This window comes from Ictidomys tridecemlineatus, chromosome 4 (genome assembly GCF_052094955.1).
Source record: "Ictidomys tridecemlineatus isolate mIctTri1 chromosome 4, mIctTri1.hap1, whole genome shotgun sequence".
NCBI lineage: Eukaryota > Metazoa > Chordata > Mammalia > Rodentia > Sciuridae > Ictidomys > Ictidomys tridecemlineatus.
In genome coordinates this window covers 156892334-156917787 of record NC_135480.1, presented here as the reverse complement: position 1 = coordinate 156917787, position 25454 = coordinate 156892334, and the positions used below count along the sequence as shown (strand labels likewise).

General features: G+C 33.3%; 1 protein-coding gene across 4 annotated transcripts in view; it reads left to right on the top strand.

The window, feature by feature from the left end:
* Positions 1-519: 519 nt before the first annotated feature.
* Zdhhc21 (zDHHC palmitoyltransferase 21) overlaps positions 520-25454 on the top strand; it is a 69332-nt gene continuing 44397 nt past the window's right edge. Inside the window, exons 1-6 of one of the 4 annotated variants that reach the window (XM_078047646.1) lie at positions 520-745; positions 8403-8534; positions 10125-11629; positions 14550-14748; positions 15930-16028; positions 24220-24331. In XM_078047646.1, coding sequence (XP_077903772.1) covers positions 14595-14748; positions 15930-16028; positions 24220-24331 — 365 coding nt within the window. In that variant the 5' untranslated portion in view covers positions 520-745; positions 8403-8534; positions 10125-11629; positions 14550-14594. Of the gene's footprint in view, positions 746-8402; positions 8535-10124; positions 11630-11688; positions 14749-15929; positions 16029-24219; positions 24332-25454 lie in introns of those variants that run through there. The other 3 variants (XM_040285822.2, XM_021728208.3, XM_040285821.2) reach the window with 3 other exon arrangements.

The window sequence follows — 25454 nt, the reverse complement described above, 5'->3', positions numbered from 1 at the left end:
TATTTGGCTACGGATGGAGGTTACCGATAGGAATAGGAAAAATCTTGGATGGCTGTAGTATCCCAAGCAGAGGGTCAAAAATGGGTAAAGCAAGCACTACAGTGCAGTACTTTGCAATGATTAAGGTGCACTCCTAAAAATCAGCTGGAGATCCTGTTAAAATGCAGGTACTGATTCAGTAGGCCTGATATTATGCACTTCCTACAAGTTTCAGAGGATGCTGCAGACCATACTTGAAGCAAGGTACCGGGGGACATCAAGAACAGGTCAGGGGGGAGAGAGGCCTGTTGGCCATATCCTCTGAAGAAAGGAGGATACTTGCAATCCTTAAGGATTAGGCCCCAACCCGGTGCAGTGAGGGTGTGGGGAAGAGAAGGACGACATGGGCAAAGCCAGGAAGGGGACCAAAGGGAAGGGCGGAGACACTGAGGTGCTTCAGGTAGAGTGTTCCGGTGATGGAGGCCCACCGCGCGATTTCTGGTCTTTCGGCCCTCCGCGGCTCCCATCTCGGCTCCTGGGCGCGAAGCGGAGACTGCTACGGAGGCGGCGGCGGCGGCGGTCGATCCCTCCCCGCGCGGGCGCGCGGGCATGCGGACACCCAGTCGGCCGGTCCTGGCGCTGGGGCTCCCGGAAGCGGAAGAGGAGAGCGGCCCGGCCTGGGCGGCGGCGCGGGAGAAAAAGGCGTGGGTAGAGTCGCGGGCGGTCGCGTGAGCAGCGGCGGCGAGAGGCTAGCCAGCCGGCGCCGGTAAGTGTGTGCAGGCGCGGGGGTGAGAGGGACGCCCCCGCCGGCCCCGCCCTCCCCGCGGGGCGCCGGGCCACCGACCCCGCTCCCAGCGCCCTCGCGGTGCCTCCCCAGCCCTAGCTGCACCTGTCCCCGCGCGCGCTCGGAACCCGGGCTGGGAACCTCGGGACTTCTCCGCGCCCTCTCAGCCCCAGGCCTGGCGGTTTTCAGAGCACCTTCTGCCAGCACCGGAGCCACCCGCCGCTGCCCCTCCCATAACTGGTGATGGGTGGGTTGCTGCTCTAGTGGACGTGATTTTGGGTTAGTTAAAAAACAAAGTCAATGCCTGGAGTTTCCTCCCTGTAAACCAGTTTCCCTTTCTGCACTCCCTCCCGGAGACCTGCACCAGGATTCCGGATTTCTCTCTGCTGTGACAGAACCTTTCATTCATTCTCAGACCGCTGGCGAGAAGCTGCAAAGGACTAGCAGGAGGAGAAATAGTTGGCTCTTTTATTGACCTTCTTCCCCAATTCCCAACCAAAGGGGTTTTAGAGAAAATTTCTTATGGGTGGATGGCAGCAGTTTGCACTTGTTACCATTCCCCATTATAGGTTGCTGGATTTTAACTGGAGAGACCATTTAAATTATGGTCTTTCTCAAGCTATATTTTGGTCACATTTTTAGATCTCTTGTGAGTCAGTGGAGAATGTCTGTATCTCCAGGGCTAAGAGGACCTGACCAATTATTTCTTGAAAATATTGCAGTACAGCAGTCATAAAAGTACAAGAGGAAAAAAAAAATCAAGGTCATTGTGGGCGGGCTATAAATAAATCATAGGTAAAGTTACTGTCTAAAGACAAATAAGGATAATTAAGTGCAAGTTAAAAAGATGTTTCAAATGGTTTCTTCTGCTACTATGTTAATATGTGCACCTAAAAGCATTCACTACCTAACTTGTGGTAAAAATAATAATAGTACTTACCATTTGATGACTGCTTAGAGTGTACTGTTCCTGGATTAAAAGGCTTTTTATGTAGTATTTCATTAACTTCTTCCAACTCTTTAGATTTATTTTAAAGATAAAATTCAGAGAAGTGCTCTTTTTTTTTAGTTGTGCTCTCACTTAATAGCAAAAAGATTTTTGAAAAAGAGATGAGGTGAGAAATCAACTGGAAAGAATCAAATGAGATTTGGTTTTGTGGAAAGTAAAACCAGATTCTATTCCCATTTCTGTCACTATCCAGCTGTGGGGTCATTGGTAGGTCAGTGACCCAGGTTGTTTTCTTATCCATACAGCTAAGGAGTCAAGACTAAATTCCTTAAGGCTTATTCTTTATTTTAAAGCTTTTCCACTTTTTATTTTCGAAAATTGCCATGTTTGTAAGACTCTTAACATGTGGAAGGTATATTTAAAACATTTACCTGATGAAAAATATTACTAAAATTTTGAGATAGTGCCAGAATAGATCGACTTTAGAATTCATCATTTTGCATGTAAAACAATAGAACTATGCCGGGTCTCTTCAAACTGTTGAGATTTCTGTTAGTTTAAACATATGTTAGAAGCAGTGGTTGGAGTAAATGAAACAAAACATGTTTTGAAAATGGATGATAAGGATTATGTCATGTTGCCTGTCTATAGCATACTTTGTTTAATAAAAGAAGTTTAAACATTTAAAAATAAATATATATAACCATCAGCTTAATAAGTTAGATTCTAAGACAAAAAGTAATCAGCGAATCATAAAACTTTTACTTATTTTCCCACTGCCTGATTTAAATCTATGTTTTAATTCATAGTGTGTGATTCAGAACCTGTGAAAAAGTTCTTGGATAAAATAATGCCATGGATTAGGAAAGAAACTGATTGAGAAATCTAGTAGTGTCTCCATGGAGCTTTTTTCCTGGAATTGTAATTAAGATTGAGTCAATGAAAATTTTTCAGCATAAGAGGCTACACAGTGATAGTGTCAGTACCAGGCTTAACAGGGAAAGCAGAGGAAAAGCTGTTTTTATTGCCTGAAGGTTATTCGTAAATTCAGCTTTACTTTTTGAATAAAGAATATAACTTTGGCAAAGTATTAAGTCTAAGATTCAAATTTTCAAATGTGTTAGAAATAAAAGAAAATTTAGCACCTATTGGCATAATCAGTTTATAAATACCTCATCAAATTTGAAAATGTTTGACATATTTTGAATCAATAATAATAATAATAAATAGGAGAAAGAATTGGAAAAATACCCGTCTTATTGCCAGAATAGTGATTTGTTGGTCAAGAATTCCTGATAAATTGGATCAACTAGTTTAAAAAGCACATTTTCATGTACCTGTGGAGCTGCATTGATAGCTACCTTAGTATAATGGTAATTTGCTTATTTTGTTGCCCTTTTTAGATCTACCCTAGGCAAAATGTGATGTTTTCCAAGTTTGTCATCTGCCCTTTAGGCCTTCTTTTCCTTTGTATTATTACTCCCTGTGTAAATTAACCTTCTTCTCCATTTTGGAGGCTAAATCAACATCAACTCTCCTCACCTATGTGCTGCTCCTTTCACAAAAGGTCAGGTTAGATAAATTGATATTATACCATTCATATATAATATTAAATTATATATAATAAATTGGTATTATACCATTCATATATACTTTTGCTTTTAATTCTAACTTAAAATGCTCAAGTATGATCTTAACTGGACTTCTGAAAGCCTTTTAAATTATAATTATAGAATGAATAACTTTCACATATGCAGGATTTTCAGCTTCAGCAAGTAGGTGAGGAGAGATTTTCCATCTAGTGTTAATGTTTTTAGATTAGGCCTGCTTTGGTTAATTCTGGTGCAAAGACAGTCTAATTTAGTTTCTTTTTTATTCTTCCAGTATATCTTGGTACAGTGAGTATTAGGTGGTCAGAAGCTGGCCTACCTTACTATTTGGAAGACATGCCTTATTTATACCCAGGAAAAACCTTAGCCTCTTCAAGTCTAGCTTTTACCATACCTGAAGTTTTTTTTCTTTTACTTTCTTATTTAATTTAACACACACACACACACACATACACACACGCGCGCGCGCGCGCGCGCACGTGTGTGTATTCAGATGAAGTGTGTCACATACACACACACATATGTGTGTATATATGTGTGTGTGTGTGTGTGTGTGTGTGTGTGTGTGTGTGTGTGTGTGTGTGTACTTTAAAGACAGGGTCTAAGTTGCCCAGGTTGACCTTGAACTTGGAATCCTGACTTAGCCTCCCTGCTAGGTGGGATTATAAGCATGAACCACTGTGCCCAGCTTCTTTGTACCATTTTTGAAGCAAAGATTCTCATTACTTCCTGTCTCTATTCTACATTGAATCTTGCTTTTTCTATCCTTTCTCCCGCATTCCTTCCTTCCTAAATGAATATTCCCCACATAGATATTTGGTACTGACTAAAACAGCATTTGGTAGTTTTAATTGCTGTCATCCCATATCTTCTAAGTTATTTCTACTATTTGTTAGAAGATTCAGATGAAATATGTCACTGTAGTGCAGTATTATTAATAGAGATGCAGTATTTTTATTTATTTTTCACTACTGAGGCAGGTGTCCAGAAGAGCAGGTTCATGTGAAGAACAACAGCTTATGTTTAGTTTTGTCCAGAATGTAGTGGCTTAGATACTTGTTCTACATAGTAGATTCTTGAAATCATTGATGGTGCAAGAATGTTATGCTTTGACACTTTGCCACACCCATGTTTTTACAAAAATCTTCTTGGAGAATTTAGCAATTGATTCAGAATACCCTGCTTTAATTATATAGTCCCATTAGCTTCTGAAATCAAGGATGATTTTCTTCCATGCTTCATTTCTCCTTTTACCATCCTGCTTGCACTTGAAAGAGATTAGATTAGGGGCTTTTTTAGTTTGATTATTCTGTTTTAGATCAAACTTCTATTTTTGGTTTTGTGCTTGAAGAAATCCCAGGGAAACATGTAGAAATATAACTTTACTACACGCTTGTGGTATAACACTAGCTGAAAGGCTATACTTTTTGAAAAAAAAATTTTTCCCCATAACAAGTAGTTGATAGATTTTGGTGGGGGAGGAAGTAAATTAGCTGAGGTATGGTTAATATGTATCACTACTTTTAAGGATAGGACCCTGAAACACTGTTTCATTCTAGAGTTTTAAAAGGAGAAGTAAAACTCATCTTTAAGTTCCCCTCTCTTCCCTACTTCACACTTCCCTTTAAAGTTACTATTTTGGAGATATTTCTTTGCCAGGCAACTTCTCATTTAAGCATGATTACAACCCTGTAAGACTGATATTTTTAGCCCCATTTTAAAGATGGTCAAACAGAGCTTGGAAAGCAAGCAGCTGTATTACCATTTGAACATGCTTCTCTGTTTTAACATCTGTACAAGATATATTTACTACTCTGTTGATAATAAATGGAATACCTACATGATATCTTAAAAATTACTTTATTGGTTAAGTATTACAGGCAGCTAGAGCCTCATGTTTAAGTAGAGCTAAATGCCATGATTAACCATTTTGCAGAGTAGGATAAATCAAATCAAATAGTTTTATAAGTATATTTAAAGATACACAGCTGTAACTTTGTTTTCTAAACTAATTTTTGCTTGTAATAATGTTTTAAATTTCATATATTGATCTAGAATAGTCTTAATTTTCTCTTGGCCCTTGCAAAAAATTTTTTTTTGTATGTTTGGTAACTTACTCTGTGAATTGACTATATTTTTTTCTGACATAGCAATGTTAAAAATGTTTAATGTCATAGTTTTGAAACTTTGTAATATTGTAATCCCAAAATTTTTAGGATTTTTGAGGTTACTATTATTTTCATACTACATAGATGAAATTTGATTTCAAAGTAGTGACAGTGGTATTGATCTAGCACTGAAATGTTAGTTGCATTTTGCATTCTATATCTGTAATAGAGCTCTAATAACTGTAAATGTTTGTTGAGAATTTTCTTGATGTTAAGCCAGTGAGTGATGTGGGTTTGACTCATGGATGATTTGCCAGTGGTATTACCTAATGTTACTTACAGAAACTACTGTTTTGTTGAAACATTAGGAAGCCACCCTAGAGTTATGGCCTTAGTGGCATTGCTCACTTTGGCTATGTTTCAGAACTTTTTGTTGTTCCACATCTAATTGTGTTTGAATTTTTTTTTTTTTTAAATACATTCATTTGCCGTTAGGGTAGCAGCTCCTTAACTTTGTCATATGGTATTTTGTTTTTAAGAAGCAAGGTACAGCAAGGAGACCACTTTAAATTAGGTTAAAAAGTTGTAGTAGAAAGAAATGACATTTGACAATCTAATAATCACGCTGCATAGAAAAATTGACCCTGGGAGAAAATACAGGTATTGTTCATTTTATAAGTTTATAAGGAAGAATGGAAATGTATTGATAATCATTGATATATTTTTCACATTCTCACTATGTTATAATTTTGTTGTTGCATTGGTAAACAGTGCACTTCATAAATTCATAGCTTGTTCTTTATTTCCTGTCTTGGAGAATGATACCAACTTTATTTAGTCCCTAAGCCAGAGATTCAGGACTAATCATAGAATCTGCCCTTTACTTCATTTGACCACTATGTCTTATCAGTTTTTTTCATTAAAGTTCTTCTAGATCTGTCCTCTTTCCAGTATGTTTTCTGTTGTGTCACTTCATAACACAGACATACCCCATAGCCCTTATAAATAAGCATTTCTGGGATGCTTACCATGTTTCTCACCATTTTTCTCTCTCTTTGTTGTACTGAGGATTGAACCAAGGGTGCTTAACCACTAAGCCACACCCCCAGGCTTTTTAAAATATTTTATTTAGAGACAGGGTCTCGCTAAATTGCTGAGACTGGCTTTGAACTCATGATCCTCCTGCTTCAGCTTCCTGAACTGCTGGGATTACAGGTGTGTACTGCACTTGGTGTCCTTCATCATTTCTTAGGTGACAGACTAGTTTGTTGTTTGTTAAGTCAGTTTCAGTACTTTATCCATCTACCCAAACTTAGCCACAGGATCTTTGCTTTTCTTCTCCAAATACAAATTTGATTCTGGGATTTGCTCCCTAAAATTCTTTAATGGTTTTCCATTGCATTCAGGATGAAGTCCAGACTCATTGACATGTTTTCATTTCATAGTGCTTTTTAATTTGAGGATCACTCTTTATTTGGTATCATGAATTCTGTTTAATAGGCTGTGACCAGCATCATATATTTTTGATGAAGTAAAATCGAATAGCAGTATCAGAGTGCATCTTATGTAGAAAGGGTAAAATGTCTTTCTTTAGTTATTCATATATTTCTGTGTATACTGATAGTATTGCAGAATTTATTTCTTTGAATTGATTATGGTCAGGACGTTGTCACATCTTTTTTTTAATTAAAAAAATAATTTTTTGTAGGGGCTGGGGATGTGGCTCAAGCAGTAGCGCGCTCGCCTGGCATGCGTGTGGCCTGAGTTCGATCCTCAGCACCACATACAAATGAGGATGTTGTGCCCGCCGAAAACTAAAAAATAAATATTAAAAATTCTCTCTCTTTCTCTCTCTTTAAAAAAAAAGCTTTTTTGTAGTTGTAGATGGACAGAATACTTTTATTTGTTTATTTTTATGTGGTGCTAAGGATGGAACCCAGTGCCTCATGCATGCCAGGCTAGCGCTCTGCCACTGAGCTACAGTCTCAGCCCAGGGTTGTCACATCTTAACCCATGTTTCAGATGCAGTGATTCTTGTCATATCCATTTACTTCTATTTCCTCTGCTTGCTTTTACATCTTTTCTTGTTCTATTCTCTCGGTTTGAAAAAGCTTCTGTTTTTCATTGAGCTCATTCACAGGCTTCATTGCCTCTGAAAATCTTTCCCTGATGACAGCTTACCATAAGAAAGAAGTTGATTGTAATGCATCCCAGCACACACATGCATCTTCAGAAAACTGAAAAATGTTCTATGAACTAATACCCTTACTATGTGAGATGCATTTTTGCCCTCTTTCTTAGCTTCTTTTACATCATAATTGATCTTGTCTCTTTACTGGTCAGTCTCCACTGAGTATAGTGTCTCTTTTTCATCTATATCCTGTGTCAAAGCATAATATAAAGTTAATAAATATTGATTGAATTAATAATAGTTAATTGGTATACGTTATTGTAGAACTTATTATTTAAGCTTTAGCTATAGGATCTAACTTTTATGGTTGACTCTTCTGGTGGTGGTTTCACTGTAGGAGGAACTTTTTTCTTAGAATATTTTAAACCAAAATTTCTATTTTAAACTCTTCTGTTCTCTGTTTATTAATTGTGAGTAGATGCTTCTAACCTCATATCTTGGAAGATATTACTTGCATTTTGTCATGTAAGTGATCTCAGAATCTAAATTTTACTTTGAAATTTGTGGTCAAGGAAATTTGATGATGCCTAAATGCTGGACACGTAATGCTTTTTTGGTTTTATGGGAATTAGGTGATTTCAAAAGAGAGAACTTTCATCTGTAATGGTGATCAAGTGCAAATTCTGCAGGGATGAATGGCATATGAAAGCATTGAATCAGGTGGAATTGAATCATCTTATTTTTTAATTTAAAAGTTTTTTAATTGTCATTTTCATAGAATGTTTAGCTGCTTACAATTTTTATCTTTGTGAGAGATGATTGTTTGTTAAACCATTAATAGATTCTCATGGAGAACAATTATTGAAGAGAGGGTCCATTTGGTGGAATGAAATGCAAAAAGAATGAATCAAGATAAAACTTCTAGATGCAAGTACCAGAAAAATTACAACACATCCCAGTGAATTTGCAAGTGGTAAGTTTTCATTTTACGGTGGGACTATGTTTCTCATTTATTTAGTATAGTATCCTTGGAGTCTAATGTTTGTATGCACTTAATTGTACATTAGCAAATGTAGTTTGTTTACAAATTTTATATTACATTTTAACTAAGCGTATTTTCTTAAATTAGACTTTTTATAAAGAAAATAAGCTGTAAATAATACGAGTCACAGGAATATCTTTCTAAATTGCAAATATTATGTTGTTTTATGGCAGATCCTTCCACAGAGCAGTTTTTAAAAATCCTAATTTTAAAAATAATATATAGTGATAGAGGCTCAAATTAAACATTTATAACACTAATGCTGTCACTTAGTCTATTTTTAATAAACTAATTATTATCATATAATAATTCTAAATTATCTTGAAAATAATTTAGAATTGTATATAATACTGATAAACTTAGAAGAACATATAAATATATGCATAAAATAGGAAAGCCTTCTTCCTCACTCCTCTTTCTCTTTCAATTCAGTGATAATCCAGTTTGGTTGATGTGTTTTCTTCAAACAACTTTTCCCCTCTATACACATGCAGAAATTACTTATGTGTAGTTTTTGCTAAAAAAAAAAAATGTTATAGGAACTATTCCTCAACTTATCTTCCCGACATTTAATTTTGAAAACTTTAAACAGAAATGTGGAAATCAATTTTATAGTGTTAAATCTGAATACCCATCATTTAGATTTTATAACTATTATTATTGAACTTCATCATATATTCATCTCTGTCTATCCATCAATCAGTTTTATTATTATTTTTTGATCCATTACAAAGTAAATTGCAGGTATCAGTATACTTCCTCCTCCACATACTTTAATATATGTCATTAACTAGAGTTCAGTATTGATTTACAGGGGTTTTGTAAGGTTAGTTTACATACCATGAAATGCAATAATTGGAAGTGTACATTTGCTGAGTTTTGACAAATTCATATACTTGTATAACTCAGACTCCATATTATGGTATAGATCTTTATTAGCACTATAGAAAGTTCCCTTATGCCTCTTCTTAGTCTGCCCCTATCCCTTCTCTTCTAGAAAAGCTACTGTTAAGATTTCCCTGCTTCCCACCATAAAACTTAATTTATTAATTCAGTAGTGCATTATAGGTAGTGACATGCACATATAGGTCTGCCTTCCTTTTTTTTTTCTCCCCTCAAAATTGCAGTAACTTGGGAATAGTCTACACTATGGATGTATTATAACTTATTTGATCATTCCCCTCTTCTACATGGACATCTAGGCTGTGCTATATTTTTCTAATTTACAAGAAGTGCTGTGTCCTTTATACCGCCTTTTATGTATAAAAGGGTTTTATACCCATATGATTGTATCAGTTTATGTGCACACTGGTAATTTAAGAGAGTGCCCTTTCCCTATGTCCTCTCAACATTGAATATCATCTATCTTCTTGAAAGTTTTTTAATAAATTGATGAAAAATATACCTAGTTATTTTACATTTCCTAATCAGTAATGATTAGCCATTGGATTTTATGTTCTATTTTTGAATTGCCTTTTAATATATTTCCTTTGTATGTCTCTTATCGTTCATGTGTTATAGTATTTTCTCCATGGATACTGTATCTTTTGACTTGGTGTTTGGTGTGTTTTGGGATCAGCAATTTTAATTTTTATGTGGTTGAAATTATGGGTTTTGTGAAGGCCATCCTCATTCCAAGCTTTTAAAACCATTGGCTGTTTTCTTCTTCTAATTTTGCTTTTTATTGAAATTAAGAACCAAAAGATCATTGGAATTGAAGTGCCAGGAAAAATTTCATATGGAAAATGAGATTCAGATTGTCCTGAATTGTGAGTTAAACTTAAATAGAGTTAAGGCGAATAGTGGGGATATTTCAAACAGGAGTAATGAATGATGGAATGTGTTTTTCATATTCATAGAACTGCCATCAAACCACTTTGGCCAAGATGATGAGTCATACAAAACTGTGTTTGGGGATATACTTGTGACAAGATTTCTTATAATTATTTTGGCTAATCTTTATGATTTTCTAACTTCTGCATTCTGATGTTACCATTTTCTGTCATATAGTAGTTTTCTGTTATTTTTCTTTTCCTAATTCCATAAATATTCTTCCTGAGGAAAATATGTGGTGAAATGCAGTTGCCTGAAAAGGCAGAAAAGGAAAGGTGGTATCCATCCCATTGGAAAAATCTGAACATCGTAAATATTTACTCAGTGTAGTTTAATTAGAGTTGAATTATAATTTCTTTAAAAATAGTTTGTGCTGTAGTAATTTACATCATTATGAAATTAGTGATTACACTCAAGTTTAGTTACTAGATAGTGATCTTTAAAAATCTTGAAATACCAGTGTATCTACTAGTCACATCAAAGTTTGAGTTATGAGTTCACCACTTAATATTATAAATTAGTATGTTGCTAATGAAAGTACTTAACAAAATGCCACCCTTAAGACCAAGCAGCAGCATTGTATTCAGCTTGCTTGTTGCTCAGGATGTGTAATAGTTTCTGTTCAGCCATAAGCCACGACTGGTAGATATTAACTGACTGGAGTGATCCTACAACTCTATCAGTTATGTGTTTGTAGTTGTAATCAGATTTGGAGCTCTTTGGACAACCGTTTTCTTCTCTACAACCCTGTTTTAAGGATTATGTGGCACTAATTTTCTCTCACCAGGTATTTATTTAAATATTCAACATCTTGTTCATTGTTTTATTTTTCTATCCTGTGCTCATTGTTAATTGGGGTTGCTTGTTCTTTTAGAGCTGATCATTTTTGCATTCAGGAAAAAATGGACACATTTTTAAATGATACTTTTTACTATGCAGTATTTTCTGTTGTGAGGCTCTTTTATGGATGAGAAAATTTTGCTGTTTTCTGGTAGAGAGAAATGAAAACAGTTTAAAAAATGAATGAGTATTTGATAATTTTCCTACTTGTTTTGCCGGTTTGTATGCTTTTCTGTTTCTAATGTTAATAAAATTAGAAATAAATAATGAAATTACTCTATTCTGTGTAATTATTGGAATTCACATTCTGTTTTTTAGTCCTGAACAGAACTGAAACATTAAAGGACAAAAAGGTACATGAAGTTAATAATATTGAACATGTTGAGAAACAGAACCTTCTGTCATTTCTTTTAGCACTTGGTAGTTGGCAAGGCTGTAAAAAATTAACATTCTTTGGAATGTTTCTCTTTTTAGCTGTGTAAATAGCTTACCATTTGCATATGAACTTCTTTAGTTTTAAAAATACTGATACCTATCAAATTATACAGATATTAAGCTTTATACTCTCTGATTTTCTTTAATGATAACTGATCTGTCTTTTCATTTTCTAATGAAGGGATAGTGAAATTTAGCTTTTACTTTTAAAAACCTGGGTACTATTCCTGTTTTGGAAGTCTTATGCAAATACTAATTTGGGCCATATCTGACTAAAACTGTTGAATGGTATTGCATTTGAGTTCTTGTCTCCCCACCTCCCTTCATTTCCCAGTATTTGCAGGATCTAGGAAGGAGAGACAGATTATTCCTTTAAGAATTAAATAGCTCCTTAATCTTTATTTTGGTAGCTTTATTTATTTTTATTTTTATTTTCTGTTATGTATGTGTGTGTGTGTGTTTTAGTTATACATGATGGTAGACTCTGTTTTGATATATTTATACAAGCATGAAATCTTATCTTACTCTAATTAGGATCCCAGTCTTGTACACTATGTTGAGATTCATTGTGGTATATTCATACATGTACACAGGAAAGTTATGTCAGATTCATTCCACTGTCTTTCCTATTCCCCTTTGTCTAATCCACTGAACTATTATTCCTCCCATCCCTGTTGTGTGTTAGCATCCACATATTGAGAAAACATTTGACCTTTGTTTTTTTTGGGATTGGTGTATTTCATTTAGCATGATAGTCTCTAGATCCTAGGCCTCTAATGGTACTCTGAGGCTTTTCAATTGAAGATAAATTACTCTTAGAATAAAATAGTTGGGATATAAGTTGGAAGTCTAGTAGTCATCCATGACTCTTTTCTCTGCAACTCCTAATATTGAATCAATTAATAAGACTCACTGGTTTGATTCTATTTTTTTAGTTGGCCCTTGTCTAAAACTAAGTTTGGCTTTTGTATTCTCTTAGCCTAACTGATCTTTGTCTTTAATTTTATCCTCCATACCAAAGCTTCACTAACTTATTTAAAACAAATTCATCAGGTTAACCTCCTGCTATGATAGGTTTCCTTTGCCTAAGAATGAAGTCTTAGCATTTTAAATGTCATCTTTGTGTCCTTCCTGCTGTAGCCCTTTATTTCTCATTTCTTACCAGTCACTATCCATAGAAACTTTTTTTTTTTTTTTTTGGTGCTTGGATTACACCCAGGGGTCCTTTCAGGGGTCCTTTGTCCCCAGTCCTTTTATTGAGTTGCTTAGGGCCTTGCTAAGTTACTGAGACTTGTTTTGAACTTGGATCCTCCTGCCTCAGCCTCCCTAATCTCTAAGATGATAGGCGTATGCCACTGTGCCCAGCCACAGAAAGCTTTATGATTTGTTGTTAGTAATACCTCCTGCAGTTTTTACTCTTATATATCTCCAGTTGTTCTTTTTTTGGGGTATTATTGTCACTTTCCTTTCTTGGATAACTTCTTCTTATCTTTGAAGACTGAACTCAGTTTTCATTTGTTATAGAAAATCTTGCTTAAATCCGCATTTAACTATTTCCTTCTTTTGTGCCCCTACTGACAATTTGAGTACATATCTGGAACTTACTATATTATACTAAATATTTTTGTGACTCTTTACCATTAGACTGTTAGTTTCTTTAAGCAAAGACCATATCTTAGTCTTAGTTGCATCTTCAATGTCTAACAAGTGACTGGTGTATAGCAGAGACTCAGTCAATATTTATTGAGTTGAGTAAATTCAACTCATAGCTGTAGTATTGACATCTTTGTAAAGATTCAGGTTTAATGGTTTCTAGATAACAGTTGTATCAGACACCTGGAAAGCACTTTAAATTGTTTTATTGGTTTTTGAACTCTATGAAGAATTAAGATTTATTAGATTGCAATGGGAATATATATTCTTTTAAAGCTTCTCAGTTGATTCTGGTTTCTTACAAGTTCAAGAACCATTGTCCTGGTTTATTGTTATTTCTATATATTTGATATAAAAATTGCCCACTAAATCTTATATTCTAAGTGCTATTGTTTAAGCATTATAAATGTAGATATATTTTAAGTCATTTCATTGATATCTATAGTTGAAGTATATCTTAACTTATTAAGTGTCTCATTTGGAGATCTGTTGGTGGGTCATTAATACTCAATTGAAAACAAAGCCCCATTTAAACAAGAGTCTTCTTGAGTAGATAGTAGTAAAATTAGTTGGGCTTTATGAATTTTAATGTTTCTAGCAATTTGTACATGATTTTAAAAACATTGTGTTTTAAAATTAAACTGAACTGCACAAGCCTTCAGTATACAGCTCAGTGAATGTTTCTATATGTATATATCCACAGGGTACCATCCACATCAAGATATAAAACATTTTTAGCCCTTCAGAGGTTAAAACACACCCCTTTTCAGTTAATACACACCCTTTCATTACAGGATAAACACTATTTTGGCTTGTGTGACCATCAGTAGTCTTACAGTTAAATCTACTAAAAATTTTTTATAAATCTTTTGCTGGACATGTACACTTATTTCTCTTGGGTTTATACATGAAATTGTAGGGTTAGAGCAAATATTGTTTTAATTTCAGCAGATAATACCAGTTTACACTCGTAATAGAAATTCATAATGAACAGTTGAAATTAAATTATTTGAGGCTTTTGGTGAAATTTAATACCTAGAAGTTTCTGTTTTCATAAGTGTTTATTGTTACAAAATCAAATATACAAAAAAGTTAGTAAATGCATTTATAGGTGCCAGAAACGCAGTTTTTAGTCAAGTAATTTTTTCTCTGTTTGTAACTTTTTTTTCCCCCCCTTCTTCTTAGGATTGTCTTTCCTTGTGGGTTGGCAGGCAGTTATAGGACTGCAAAATGGGTCTCCGGATTCACTTTGTTGTTGACCCACATGGTTGGTGCTGCATGGGTTTGATTGTCTTTGTCTGGTTATACAATATTGTTTTAATTCCCAAAATTGTCCTCTTTCCTCACTATGAAGAAGGACATATTCCAGGCATAGTAATAATAAGTAAGTTTTTAGATCTTTATTTGTTTTCTTTATAATTAAAGTTTTTTCATTGTGTATGTTTTTGAAGAGTAGTGCCACTATGATAATCTTCCTTTTAATGTATTTATTATTTTAGTAGTGTTATTATTATTATAAATTAAATAAGTTTTAAAATTAAATAAGTTTTTAAAATAATAGTTTTTATATATTTGCATATTGAAGAGCTATCTCCATATTTATCTAAGTCTGAAAAATACATATAAAGACCATTTTGTTAAAAAAAAACAGCAGTTTATGTTTGCATTTTTAATGTTTCTGTTTTGTATTTAATTGCAAATATGGAAGTTCTAAGAATGGGGATGGTAGTGTACATTATTGGGAAATGAGAGTTTCATTCTACTAAAATCATTGATTTTGATTATGAAGTTGATTATGACCTCACTTTGAACTTCTGAATAATTAATTTTTGCTATAAAATATATGTTAATGGTATATTTTACATGTATATGTACATGTACATTGTTTTTATGTACTTTACCTCATTTCTACTTTAAAAGAGCTATGGGTTATATAATTTCTTTTATACAGATGATAAAACTGACTTATAGCTATGCAATTAGTCCAGGAGTGAGCACGCAAATTGTTTCCTTTTACATGTGCAGTGTGTTTTGTTTTTATTCCCTCAACAAAATGCATGTGTCTTACTAATTTAAATTGTGAAATTATAGACTGAATCTGTTTTCCCTTGCTATTTTTTCCTGTTTTTTAATTTTAAAATTAAAAAGTTTCTAATTCTTTATTCTCAAGCATCTTAAGAGTCATCAAAAGGTGCAATTGAACATCTCTAATTGAGAGTAATTTTGAAGATAGAATTAATGGAAAAATTCAAGAGTAAAATATTTTTTAAAATGCTATCAAATATAGTAGGGTCCATTTGTATCATTTTTGATGAGACGTCACTCTTATTAAAGAAACTGATTTATATCAAATTTATACGTTATTAATATGCAAAATAATATTTAAAATTGAACATGTAGTATAGTTTGGGCAGTATTGATTATTTAATTTTTCATTTCATCTTTTTAGAAATTATTTATCCTGATAGTGTTAGTTAATATATACTTTTTAAACACAAATATGCTTGTTGATAATGTATTTTGAAGGGTGAATGACTAATTTATTAATTTATTTATTTTAAATAGTATTTTATGGCATTGCCATATTTTGTCTGGTCGCCTTAGTGAGGGCCTCAATAACTGACCCAGGAAGACTCCCAGAGAACCCTAAGATCCCACATGGAGGTATGCTACTCTTTGGGTTTATCAGTTTTGCTGGTACAAGAATTATTATCTTTATCAATGTATTTTATTATATGCATTAAATACTGTGTTTGTGTCTATCATTTAACACCATTTTTAAGTCTTTGCTCACATTTTTCTTTCCAGACTTCTCTATTTAAAATTACAAACCGTCCCTTCCACTTCCCTCTCATTCCCTGGCTCTCTTTTTCAGTTTGTCTCCTTTTACCTATTCCAGATCTATATAACCTTTGTGAGAGTATAGATTTATTTTCCTTGGGTTTTCTTCCTTCATTTATTGCTATATCCCTAGTGTCTAGAAGAATCTCTGTCACTTATATGAGCAACAAATATTTGTTGAATGAAATATAATTATCTGAGAAATTCTATTTTTATTTTAGAAAGGAATTTTGTTGCTGTTGCCATATACCTCATGATATTATAAATGTAATATTGCCTAGAGTAAATATTTGTAGTATTATGAACACTGTTTCCTATATATCTCCAAGTTTTAACATAGTCAGTGAAACATTTGAAAACTTTTTAATGTAGTGTCATTTAAACATAATGTTTGATCATCCTATTGTATAATAACCATTTAAATAACAAAAGTAAGTAAAAATATACTACTTGTTTTATTATATACCAGACATATATTATATACCAGACATAGTATAAACTCATCCTCCTGAGTCTTGCTTTTTGCTTTTTTGCTATATAATTTTTGAGAACGTTGTACTTTGTTCTAGTAAGGAATTTATATCTTTGTAGTACTCTATAGAACTACAATACTTTCTGTTGTAATTTAGTAACTTCCAAGCTTGCTGCACATTAGAATTACCTAGGGGCCTTTAAAAATATCTCATATTGATTAAATGAGAATATCTGGATGTCAGTACATGTGTCAGTATTTTCAAAAGATCATAGTAATTTCATTAAAAGTTTGGAAACCAATGCAGTAATTCCTTGTGAATTGAGGTTAAGTGACAGGTCACTTATAGAGCCTCCTATAAGTCCTGATTATTATTTTTTGGGATCCATCATTTAGGTGCTTACTTGGCTTTAAAATTTTTGAGGTTAAATGAAAATATTATGCATATTTATGTAGCTGAAGAAGTTTCTCTTATGTTTTGGGGGAATAGGAGTGAAACCCTGAGATACTTTACCACTGAGCTACATCTACAATCTGTTTTATTTCTTAATTTTGAACAGGGTCTTGTATATTGCCCAGACTGCCCTTGAACTTGTAATCCTTTTAGTAGCTGGGATTACAGACATGCATCACTGTACCTGGCTGTAGCTATAGAAGTTTCTGAATACCATTCAAATATTTAGTTTTTATTAACTTACAGAAATACCACCTTGCAATTTGTTTCTGTTTTATGGTAGGGGCAGAGAGGGTAGTACCCTTAAGCCTTAGAATCCCTCTTCTCAACTGGCATAGCCAAAAACTCTCTAATATACAGTATATGTGTGTAATCTCTTTTAACACTAAATCCAAAAGTAAAAAGAAGTCTTTTTCTAATTCTGGATGGATTTCTGATAAATTCTTTTTGTTTGTAATGATCAAACACTCAAATGCCTACAGGCTCCAGGCACCACCAATTAGTGAAAGGAGTCAGGTTTGTGGTTTTCCTGTTGAATCTAATAGTGGCAGCCACAAGCCAGTTCCTGTGAAATCATCGTGCAATTAGATTGCTGGGTCTTAAAATTTAAAAAGTCAAAATAGGTGTATCATTCAGCTTTTTGTCACTATAATGAAATACCTGAAGTGGGCTAACTTTATAAAGCAAAAGCTTATTCAGCTTGATATTTTGGCTGCTGAAAGTCCAAATGACATGAAATACGCTCTGACAAGGCTTTATTCCAATAGAATCTTCTTTTCCATCTAAGACTAATTCCCTAGTCTTATCTTCTGAGCACTCACCAGAATTTCCCATAAGGCCCATCACACAGCATTCTACATTATTCTAACCTGTTTCTCAAAACTCTTTCAACCTATGACCATTCCAAAAGTTGACTTCACATTTTCAGGTATAGTTATAATAAAGACCCACTCCTGAAATCCATTTTTTTGTGTGTGTTTGTTTTGCATTACTATAATGAAATAAGTGAGGCAGGTTACTTATGAACAAAAGAGAAGTGTTCCGCTCACAGTTCTGAAGGTTCAGGAATGGCTGCCTGCATCTGCTCAGCTCTATTGAGGGCCCTTTTGGCTGCATCATATCATGGTGGATGGTGATGGTGGGAATGCATATGGGAGTGAACAATCACATTTCCAAACAAGAAGCCGAAGAGTTACTTAGTGGGGCCAGGCTCAGGCCTTCCTAACAACTTGCTCTCATGAGAACTTACTCTAGGAGACTGGTATTCCCTTCCAAGAACAGTACCCCCAATTATCTGAGTGATTCCCACTAGGCCCTACCTCTTAAAGATTGTTTCAGCTGTCACTGTACCACACTGAGGACCAGTCTTCTGCATATGGACCCTTGAGGGACAAATCACATCCAAACTGGAATCCAATTTTTATGAGAAAGTTCATCATTCAAAAAAACATAAAAAAATCTGGATTCAATCCCCAGTACTACAATACCACCACCACTCCTGAACAACAGCCAAAAAAGTAAACAACAACAACAATAATAACAACAAAACAAACGTAATTAAGAATTTTAAAAACATTTTGAATACCAACAAATATCTGTAGATCTCACTGAGTCCATATTAGACCACAGTATTATTTTAGATTATAAATGCTAGTGATGGAAGATATCATAGCATGTTGTTTTGACTCTGGGTATCTGCATTACATCTTGTTTTAATTGACAGTTGGCCTGTTTTTCTTTGAGTCCAAGAACTTCCCTTTTATCCAATCAGAAAATACATTTATGTATTATATTTTAATGTTTTCAAAGTCTGTGGTTGTCTCATATTACAAGGTCTTCATGGTAATTGAAGTAGGAAGCCTGGGTAGTCAGGAGCATGGATTGTCTATGCTAGAGTACACAACTATTATGTTATAGAGCTGGTGTGAAACCCAGAGCCCTGTCTCTTATCTTTTTACCATAGATCTATGTACAGATGAATAATTTTAGTTCTTTTTCACCTATGTTATGATTTTAGGGAAAATTGAAGTCATCATATACTTATATACTTTTTGTTGCTGGTTACCTGATTCTTTTGTAAATATGATTTTTTTTTTGTACCAAGGATTGAATCCAAAGTGTTTAACCACTGAGCCATTTCCCCAGCCCTTTTTATATTTTGAGACAGGATCTTACTATGTTGCTTATAGTCTTGCTAAGTTCCCGAAGCTGGCTTTGAAACCATGATTCTCCTGCCTCAGCCTCCCAAGCCTCTAGGATTATAGGCATGTAATAATCTTTAAATCTTTTTTTAAAAAAAATTTTTAAAATTTTAATTTATTCTAATTAGTTATATATGACATTGACACATCATACATAGATGGAGTTTAACTTCTCTTTATGCCTCCATGCCCAGCATAAATATGATTTTAACAGGCAAAAAGATCAACAAAATGTTAGCAGTAAAAAATAATATATCATGAATAAAGTATTGAAGCCCAAGAATAGTGACATTTATTCAGTAATATTTGAAGGTTGAACAGTTTTATATAATTAAGTTCTTCACAAAAGGAAACTTAAAGCCCTAATACTTTTACAATTTTAACCATCTTAATTGAATTACTCTGAAATATTTTGCATACCTTTCTGAATGTGTATGTTTATGTGTTTATGAATAACTTTAGTATACTTGGAATCCACTAAATATGAGGCAAGTTGAATACAAGGGAATGTCCCATTTTTTATGAGGAAACCCCAGAATTTGATTTAAAAAACTTTTGGGCATGTAGATAAAATAATCAAATGAATTGTACATGTCTATTTATACTATTTGAAATTTTCACATGCATGTTTGAAATAATAAATATAAAATAACACCTCGATTTAAGAATATCATTTTTTATCACTTTAACATTTTATGAAATGATTTTATTCAATCTTTTAATTTTTTAAAAAACCACTTTGTTGAGCATAATTCATATGCCATCATCTATTTAAAGTGTACAATTCAGTGACTTTTAGTATATTCACAGAGATCTGCAACTGTCACCACAATCATCTCTAGTTTTTGTCATCAAGTTCTTAGCTTGAGTGTGTCACTCCAATGTTTTTGTCATCTCTAAAGACACGTGTGTGTGTGTGTGTGTGTGTGTGGGTGTGTGTGTATTACTGAGCACTGAACCAAGGGCCTCATGGTACAAGGCAAGCACTCTATCACTAAGCTATATCCCCAGGACCCTGAAGCCACTTTTGGCACAGTGTTACTGAACAAAATCTTTTTTTAAAAAAATTTTTTAAAATTTTAATTTATTCTAATTAGTTATATATGACATTGACACATCATACATAGATGGAGTTTAACTTCTCATTCTTCTGGTTGTACATAATGTGGAGTTGGGTCCTATAATCATATATGCACATAGGGTAATGATGTCCAATTTTTTTCTACTATCATTCCTACCCTTATACCCCCACTTTTCCCTTCACTCCCCTCTGTCTAATCCAAAGTACCCCTGTTCTTCCCTATGTCCCCAACCCTTATCGTGAATTAGCATCCACATATCAGAGAACATTTGGCCTTTAGTTCTTTGGAATTGGCTTAGCATGGTATTTTCCAGTTCCATCCATTTATCAGCAAATTCCATAATTTCATTCTTTAAGTCTGAATAGTATTCCATTGTATATATATACCACAATTTCTTTATCCATTCATCTGTTGAAGGACACCTGGGTTGGTTCCATAGTTTAGCTATGTGAATTGAGCTGCAGTACAAAATCTTCCAAGTTTTTTTCTCTTTTTTTCTTTCTTTCCTTTTTTTTTTTTTTTTAAATATAGTCTTTTTTGATGCTGTCCCTCAAAATTGTACCTCAAGCTCTAAGGATGCATGTGTGATTAATGATCATGGACATACATAGTTTTACTGTTTTCCTTCCTCTTATGTTGTTTTTAAAATGTCTTCCATAAGAGACTTATTGACATTTATTTCCTACTATTTTTGTTAGGAAACCTATATTAGGATACAAATCTTGTATTGATTTTGGTTCAGGTATTATTTTTCTTCCTCAAACAGTACTTTGTGATTTAAAATATTGTAATTAAGAGAGAAGGCCCCATAAAATGTGATTGTTTAAGACTTGAACAGAAGATGATTCCTTATTTATTTATTTTTTTAAGTTTTATTTTCTTGTAATGCTGAGGATCTAACCCAGGACCATATGTATGCTAGGCAAGTGCTTTACCACTGAACCATGTCCCCAGCTTTGATTCCTTAAGGGGAATAAAACAGCCAAATCAAACCAAACATTGCTTTATATTCATTCAGACATTTATAGCATTAATAGAGATCCAGGTTAAATAATGTGATGTTATTTACTCAAACAACCTCAGTCATTTATGCAGTTTGTTTTTTTTCCTCTTTGTTTTTTTTTCTCTCTCTTAAAAAAATGTGTTTGCTTTTAATTTTTCCATAAGTACCATAAATTATCAATTGGATTCTCTCTTTCATAGGCTTTTACTTATTTATTTTTTAAATTGTTGAAATAATTTTTATATCTTTATTTTTATGTGGTGCTGAGAATTGAACTCAGTGCCTCACACGTGTCAGGTGGGCGCTCTACCACTGAGCTATAGCCCCATCCCATAGGCTTTTATTTTATATTGTTAGATGGCTACTACAAAAATCTCAACAGTAAATCATCTGATATCAGACTGTATCATTCACCAAGGTCCTATTTTGAGCTGAGTAAACCCTGAAAAAGGAAAGAGAAGACACTAAGAAATGCTTTATCAGTATGTAGGTTAAATTAAGGTGGATGTTTTTTACTTGCAACACAGCAAAAACATTGTAGATGTACTTTATGATTCTAGATTTTTATAATAGTGATTTTTTTTTTTTACTTATTCTCTGAACACATAGGGATGCATTGTGCGTATGTATGTGTGTATAACTGTTTGTAGGTCTTTCTCATTTTAGATATTCTGTAGTATCTTCAATTTAGCCAAGCTCTTTCTTTAAACAAATTTATGGTCCAGACCACAGGTTGTCAGGCTCTTCTTTACTGTAAAGGCCTGATAGTAAATATTTTGACCTTTATGGGCCATATAAGTCTCTGTCACAACTTAGCTTTGTCATTGTAGCACAGAAAGCAGCCATGAATAATACATAAATTAATGGACATATAACAAATAAAACTTTATTTATAAACAGTGAAATTTAAGTTCATATATTTTTTCATGTCATATATGACTTTGACATATCACATTCTTAACTCATGGGTTTCAAAAACAGGTGGTGGAGTGGATTTCCTACAGACTGTAATTTGCCAGCCTGCGGTCTAAACTACAGAATTATAGGCTTTTTCTGACATAGCCAAATGCTTTCTTTTCATAGAATATAACATTTTTGGTATGAAATAAAAAAATTATTCTCTAGGCTATTATATACTGATGCTCAGAAAATACCAGAATGAAACATTATATTTATGTTTTGAAGGATTTATTTATAAACAAAGTTTTTATGTTGCCCTTTTGTGAAAATTATCTCCTAGAGTTTCCTTTCTGTCTCTATTCCTTATAATGTGTGAATTCCACGTTTTAACACTGGGATGTTTGAGAGCATTAAGCTAAGTGGAGAAAAATGATATGCTTGTGACATCATAATGTGTTACATAATGGATGAGTTTCCATTTCACTTATAGTTAAATAATACTAGTTTAATTGTATCTGAATTCAGCTTTAATATTGTTGCTGTCTCACATATGTTTCTACTAAAATAAGAACTATAAGAAATAAAAGGATTTTCTTCTAAAATAAGATTTCAAGTGTAAAAGATAATGTTATCAACTTTCTTATTGGAAAAATCAATTTTATGTAGGTTTTATTTGTACTTACTGGTTTCTTCAGAGACATCTGTAGCAGAAAATGTTTCCCTGATGCTTTACCACATTAAATTTCAGTATGTTGACTTATTCCTGGCCATTAAACTAAAATAATGGAATTCAAATGGGGAATCAATTTAGAAAATGATTTTCTAAATCATTTTAGAAAACCTCTAATATCTTTTATTTTTATTTAGAATATTTCCTTTTTTATTTTAAAATTTTCATACTTCAGCAAGCATTTGTTGACCACCTTTTGTATGTTAGTCACATTCTGCATATAGTAATATTCACTGTGAATGTGAGAGTCAGAATATGGGGTAGTATAAAATAAGTGCTGAAAAAAATTAAGAATTTTATAAAAGTTAAATTTTATTTCAATACATATTAAAAGATGCATTTATATAAGAGCACTTGATTTGTCTTGGAAGATGACTGTCCCATAATTTTATGGGTCTGATTAAAACAGTTTATAATGAAAACAAATGCCTTTTTACTTATGCAAACCTCATGTTTTTAGCATAGAATGTCATTGTGTGCTCTTTTACTATATACCAGAGAATATTCCCTGCTTAGTGATAGAATAGTTTTGTGAAGAGCCTCTTTATTTACATTATATAGTAATCTTTTTATAACCTTCCTCACTACTAAAACTATTTTGATACTTCTAAACCATTCTGATCTCCTACTCTAACTTGCTCTTGTACATATTCTCAGATTAATTCATTGATATTTTAAAAATGGTTTATGGAAAGTGTTTGGGAGTGAATACCATCTCTGTTTTTCTAGTGAGTTTATAGGATTAATTTCAACTTATTAATTTGTTGAACCCAGGACTCCATGTTATTTCTTCTTTTGCTTTTAGATAATACAGTTTCTATAAATTAGTTTGTTTAAATAAATTCTGTTTTGATATAATAATTCAGTTGTACTTTAGGGTTTTGTCATTGGATTTTACTTATATTCTAGCAATATGTGCAAAACTTAAATACATTGCTTCTGTTCCTTACTTTGACTATAACAGTAATCTTTTATTTTCATAATATTTAAAGTTAGAAACACAAAAATAAGACAGACATAGACTAAAACAACATTTATGGCACATTTATCTTGGAGACTTAGAAATCTCTTAGATATTGAAGACTTCCTATAAAAATCTTCTAAACAGTTGTTGCTGAATTTTAGCATTAATCATTTGTCTTTGTTAAATGCATTTTAATTTCTTTCTCTAGAAAGGGAGTTCTGGGAATTATGTAACAAGTGTAATTTGTTGAGACCAAAGCGTTCCCATCATTGCAGCCGCTGTGGCCACTGTGTGAGAAGAATGGATCATCACTGTCCATGGTAAGAAAAGAATAAGTCACTTTTAGCAAAAAAGAAAGAAAAGTAAAGAAAAATAAAAACAAAAACAAGTTGGTGAAAACCTCAAACTTGCCAGGATTAAACAAAAACTTTATTAAGTTATTCAGTTAAAAAAAAATTTCTAATAAGGTCATATGTATATTTTATTTGGTCATATGGTTCTGTCAATTCCCAAAGGCATTTTTCCACAGAGATTCCCTTTACTAACAACAAGGAGATATTTGAGCAGAACAATAAAAATTAACATGCACCCAAATGTACAAAAAGACTGAGGTGCTTGTATTAAATGAGGCATTTGGTACAGTATCTGTCATGCAGGAAGTACTTAAATAGTAGTTGTTAGTTCTTCTTATAACAAACCATATACATCCCATCATTTTTATTTGCCTTTTCTTTTTCAACTAAAGATACCCTGATGACCTGCTTCTACTCCATACGCCTTTTTAAGTTCTATGTATTAGATGTAGGTGTTAAGATTTCATGTCGTGCTATGCTTATGGCTCAGTGGTGTAGTGCTTGTCTTGCATGTGTGAGTCACTGGGTTTGAGTCTTAGCACTGTGTATAAATAAATGAATAAAATAAAGGTCCATCAACAACTAAAAAATTAAAAAAATAGATTTCATGCATGTTGTATGTGTAGAAGTAGTAATTAGCTGATTCTGTTGAACTGCCAACATTTTTGGTCAATAGGGGGCTCTCTTGTAAAACTTAAAATGTTCAGTTGAAAAGTAGAATTTTTGAAAACAAATGCTGTGAGAATTCTGTATTGTATCTCATTTCAAAGCTGTCACTGAAATCTGTGAACAAGATATTGTATTTAATTCTGTTTTCCTAGCATTGGATCTTGTATAAATATTTAAACTGGTATAGTGTAGCACTTTATAAATATATCTATATACATATATATTTATGTTTGTACACACATGCATGCATTTGTACAAAGTTAACTATGTTACAGTATTCTTTATAACTGCATTTATCATTTTTCTCCACTTAGCTTAATGCTCTCAAACATCCCAGTGTTAAAACATAGAATTCACACATTGTAAGGAAGAGAGATAGGAAGAAAACTCTAGAATGGAGACAATTTTTACAAAAAGGCAA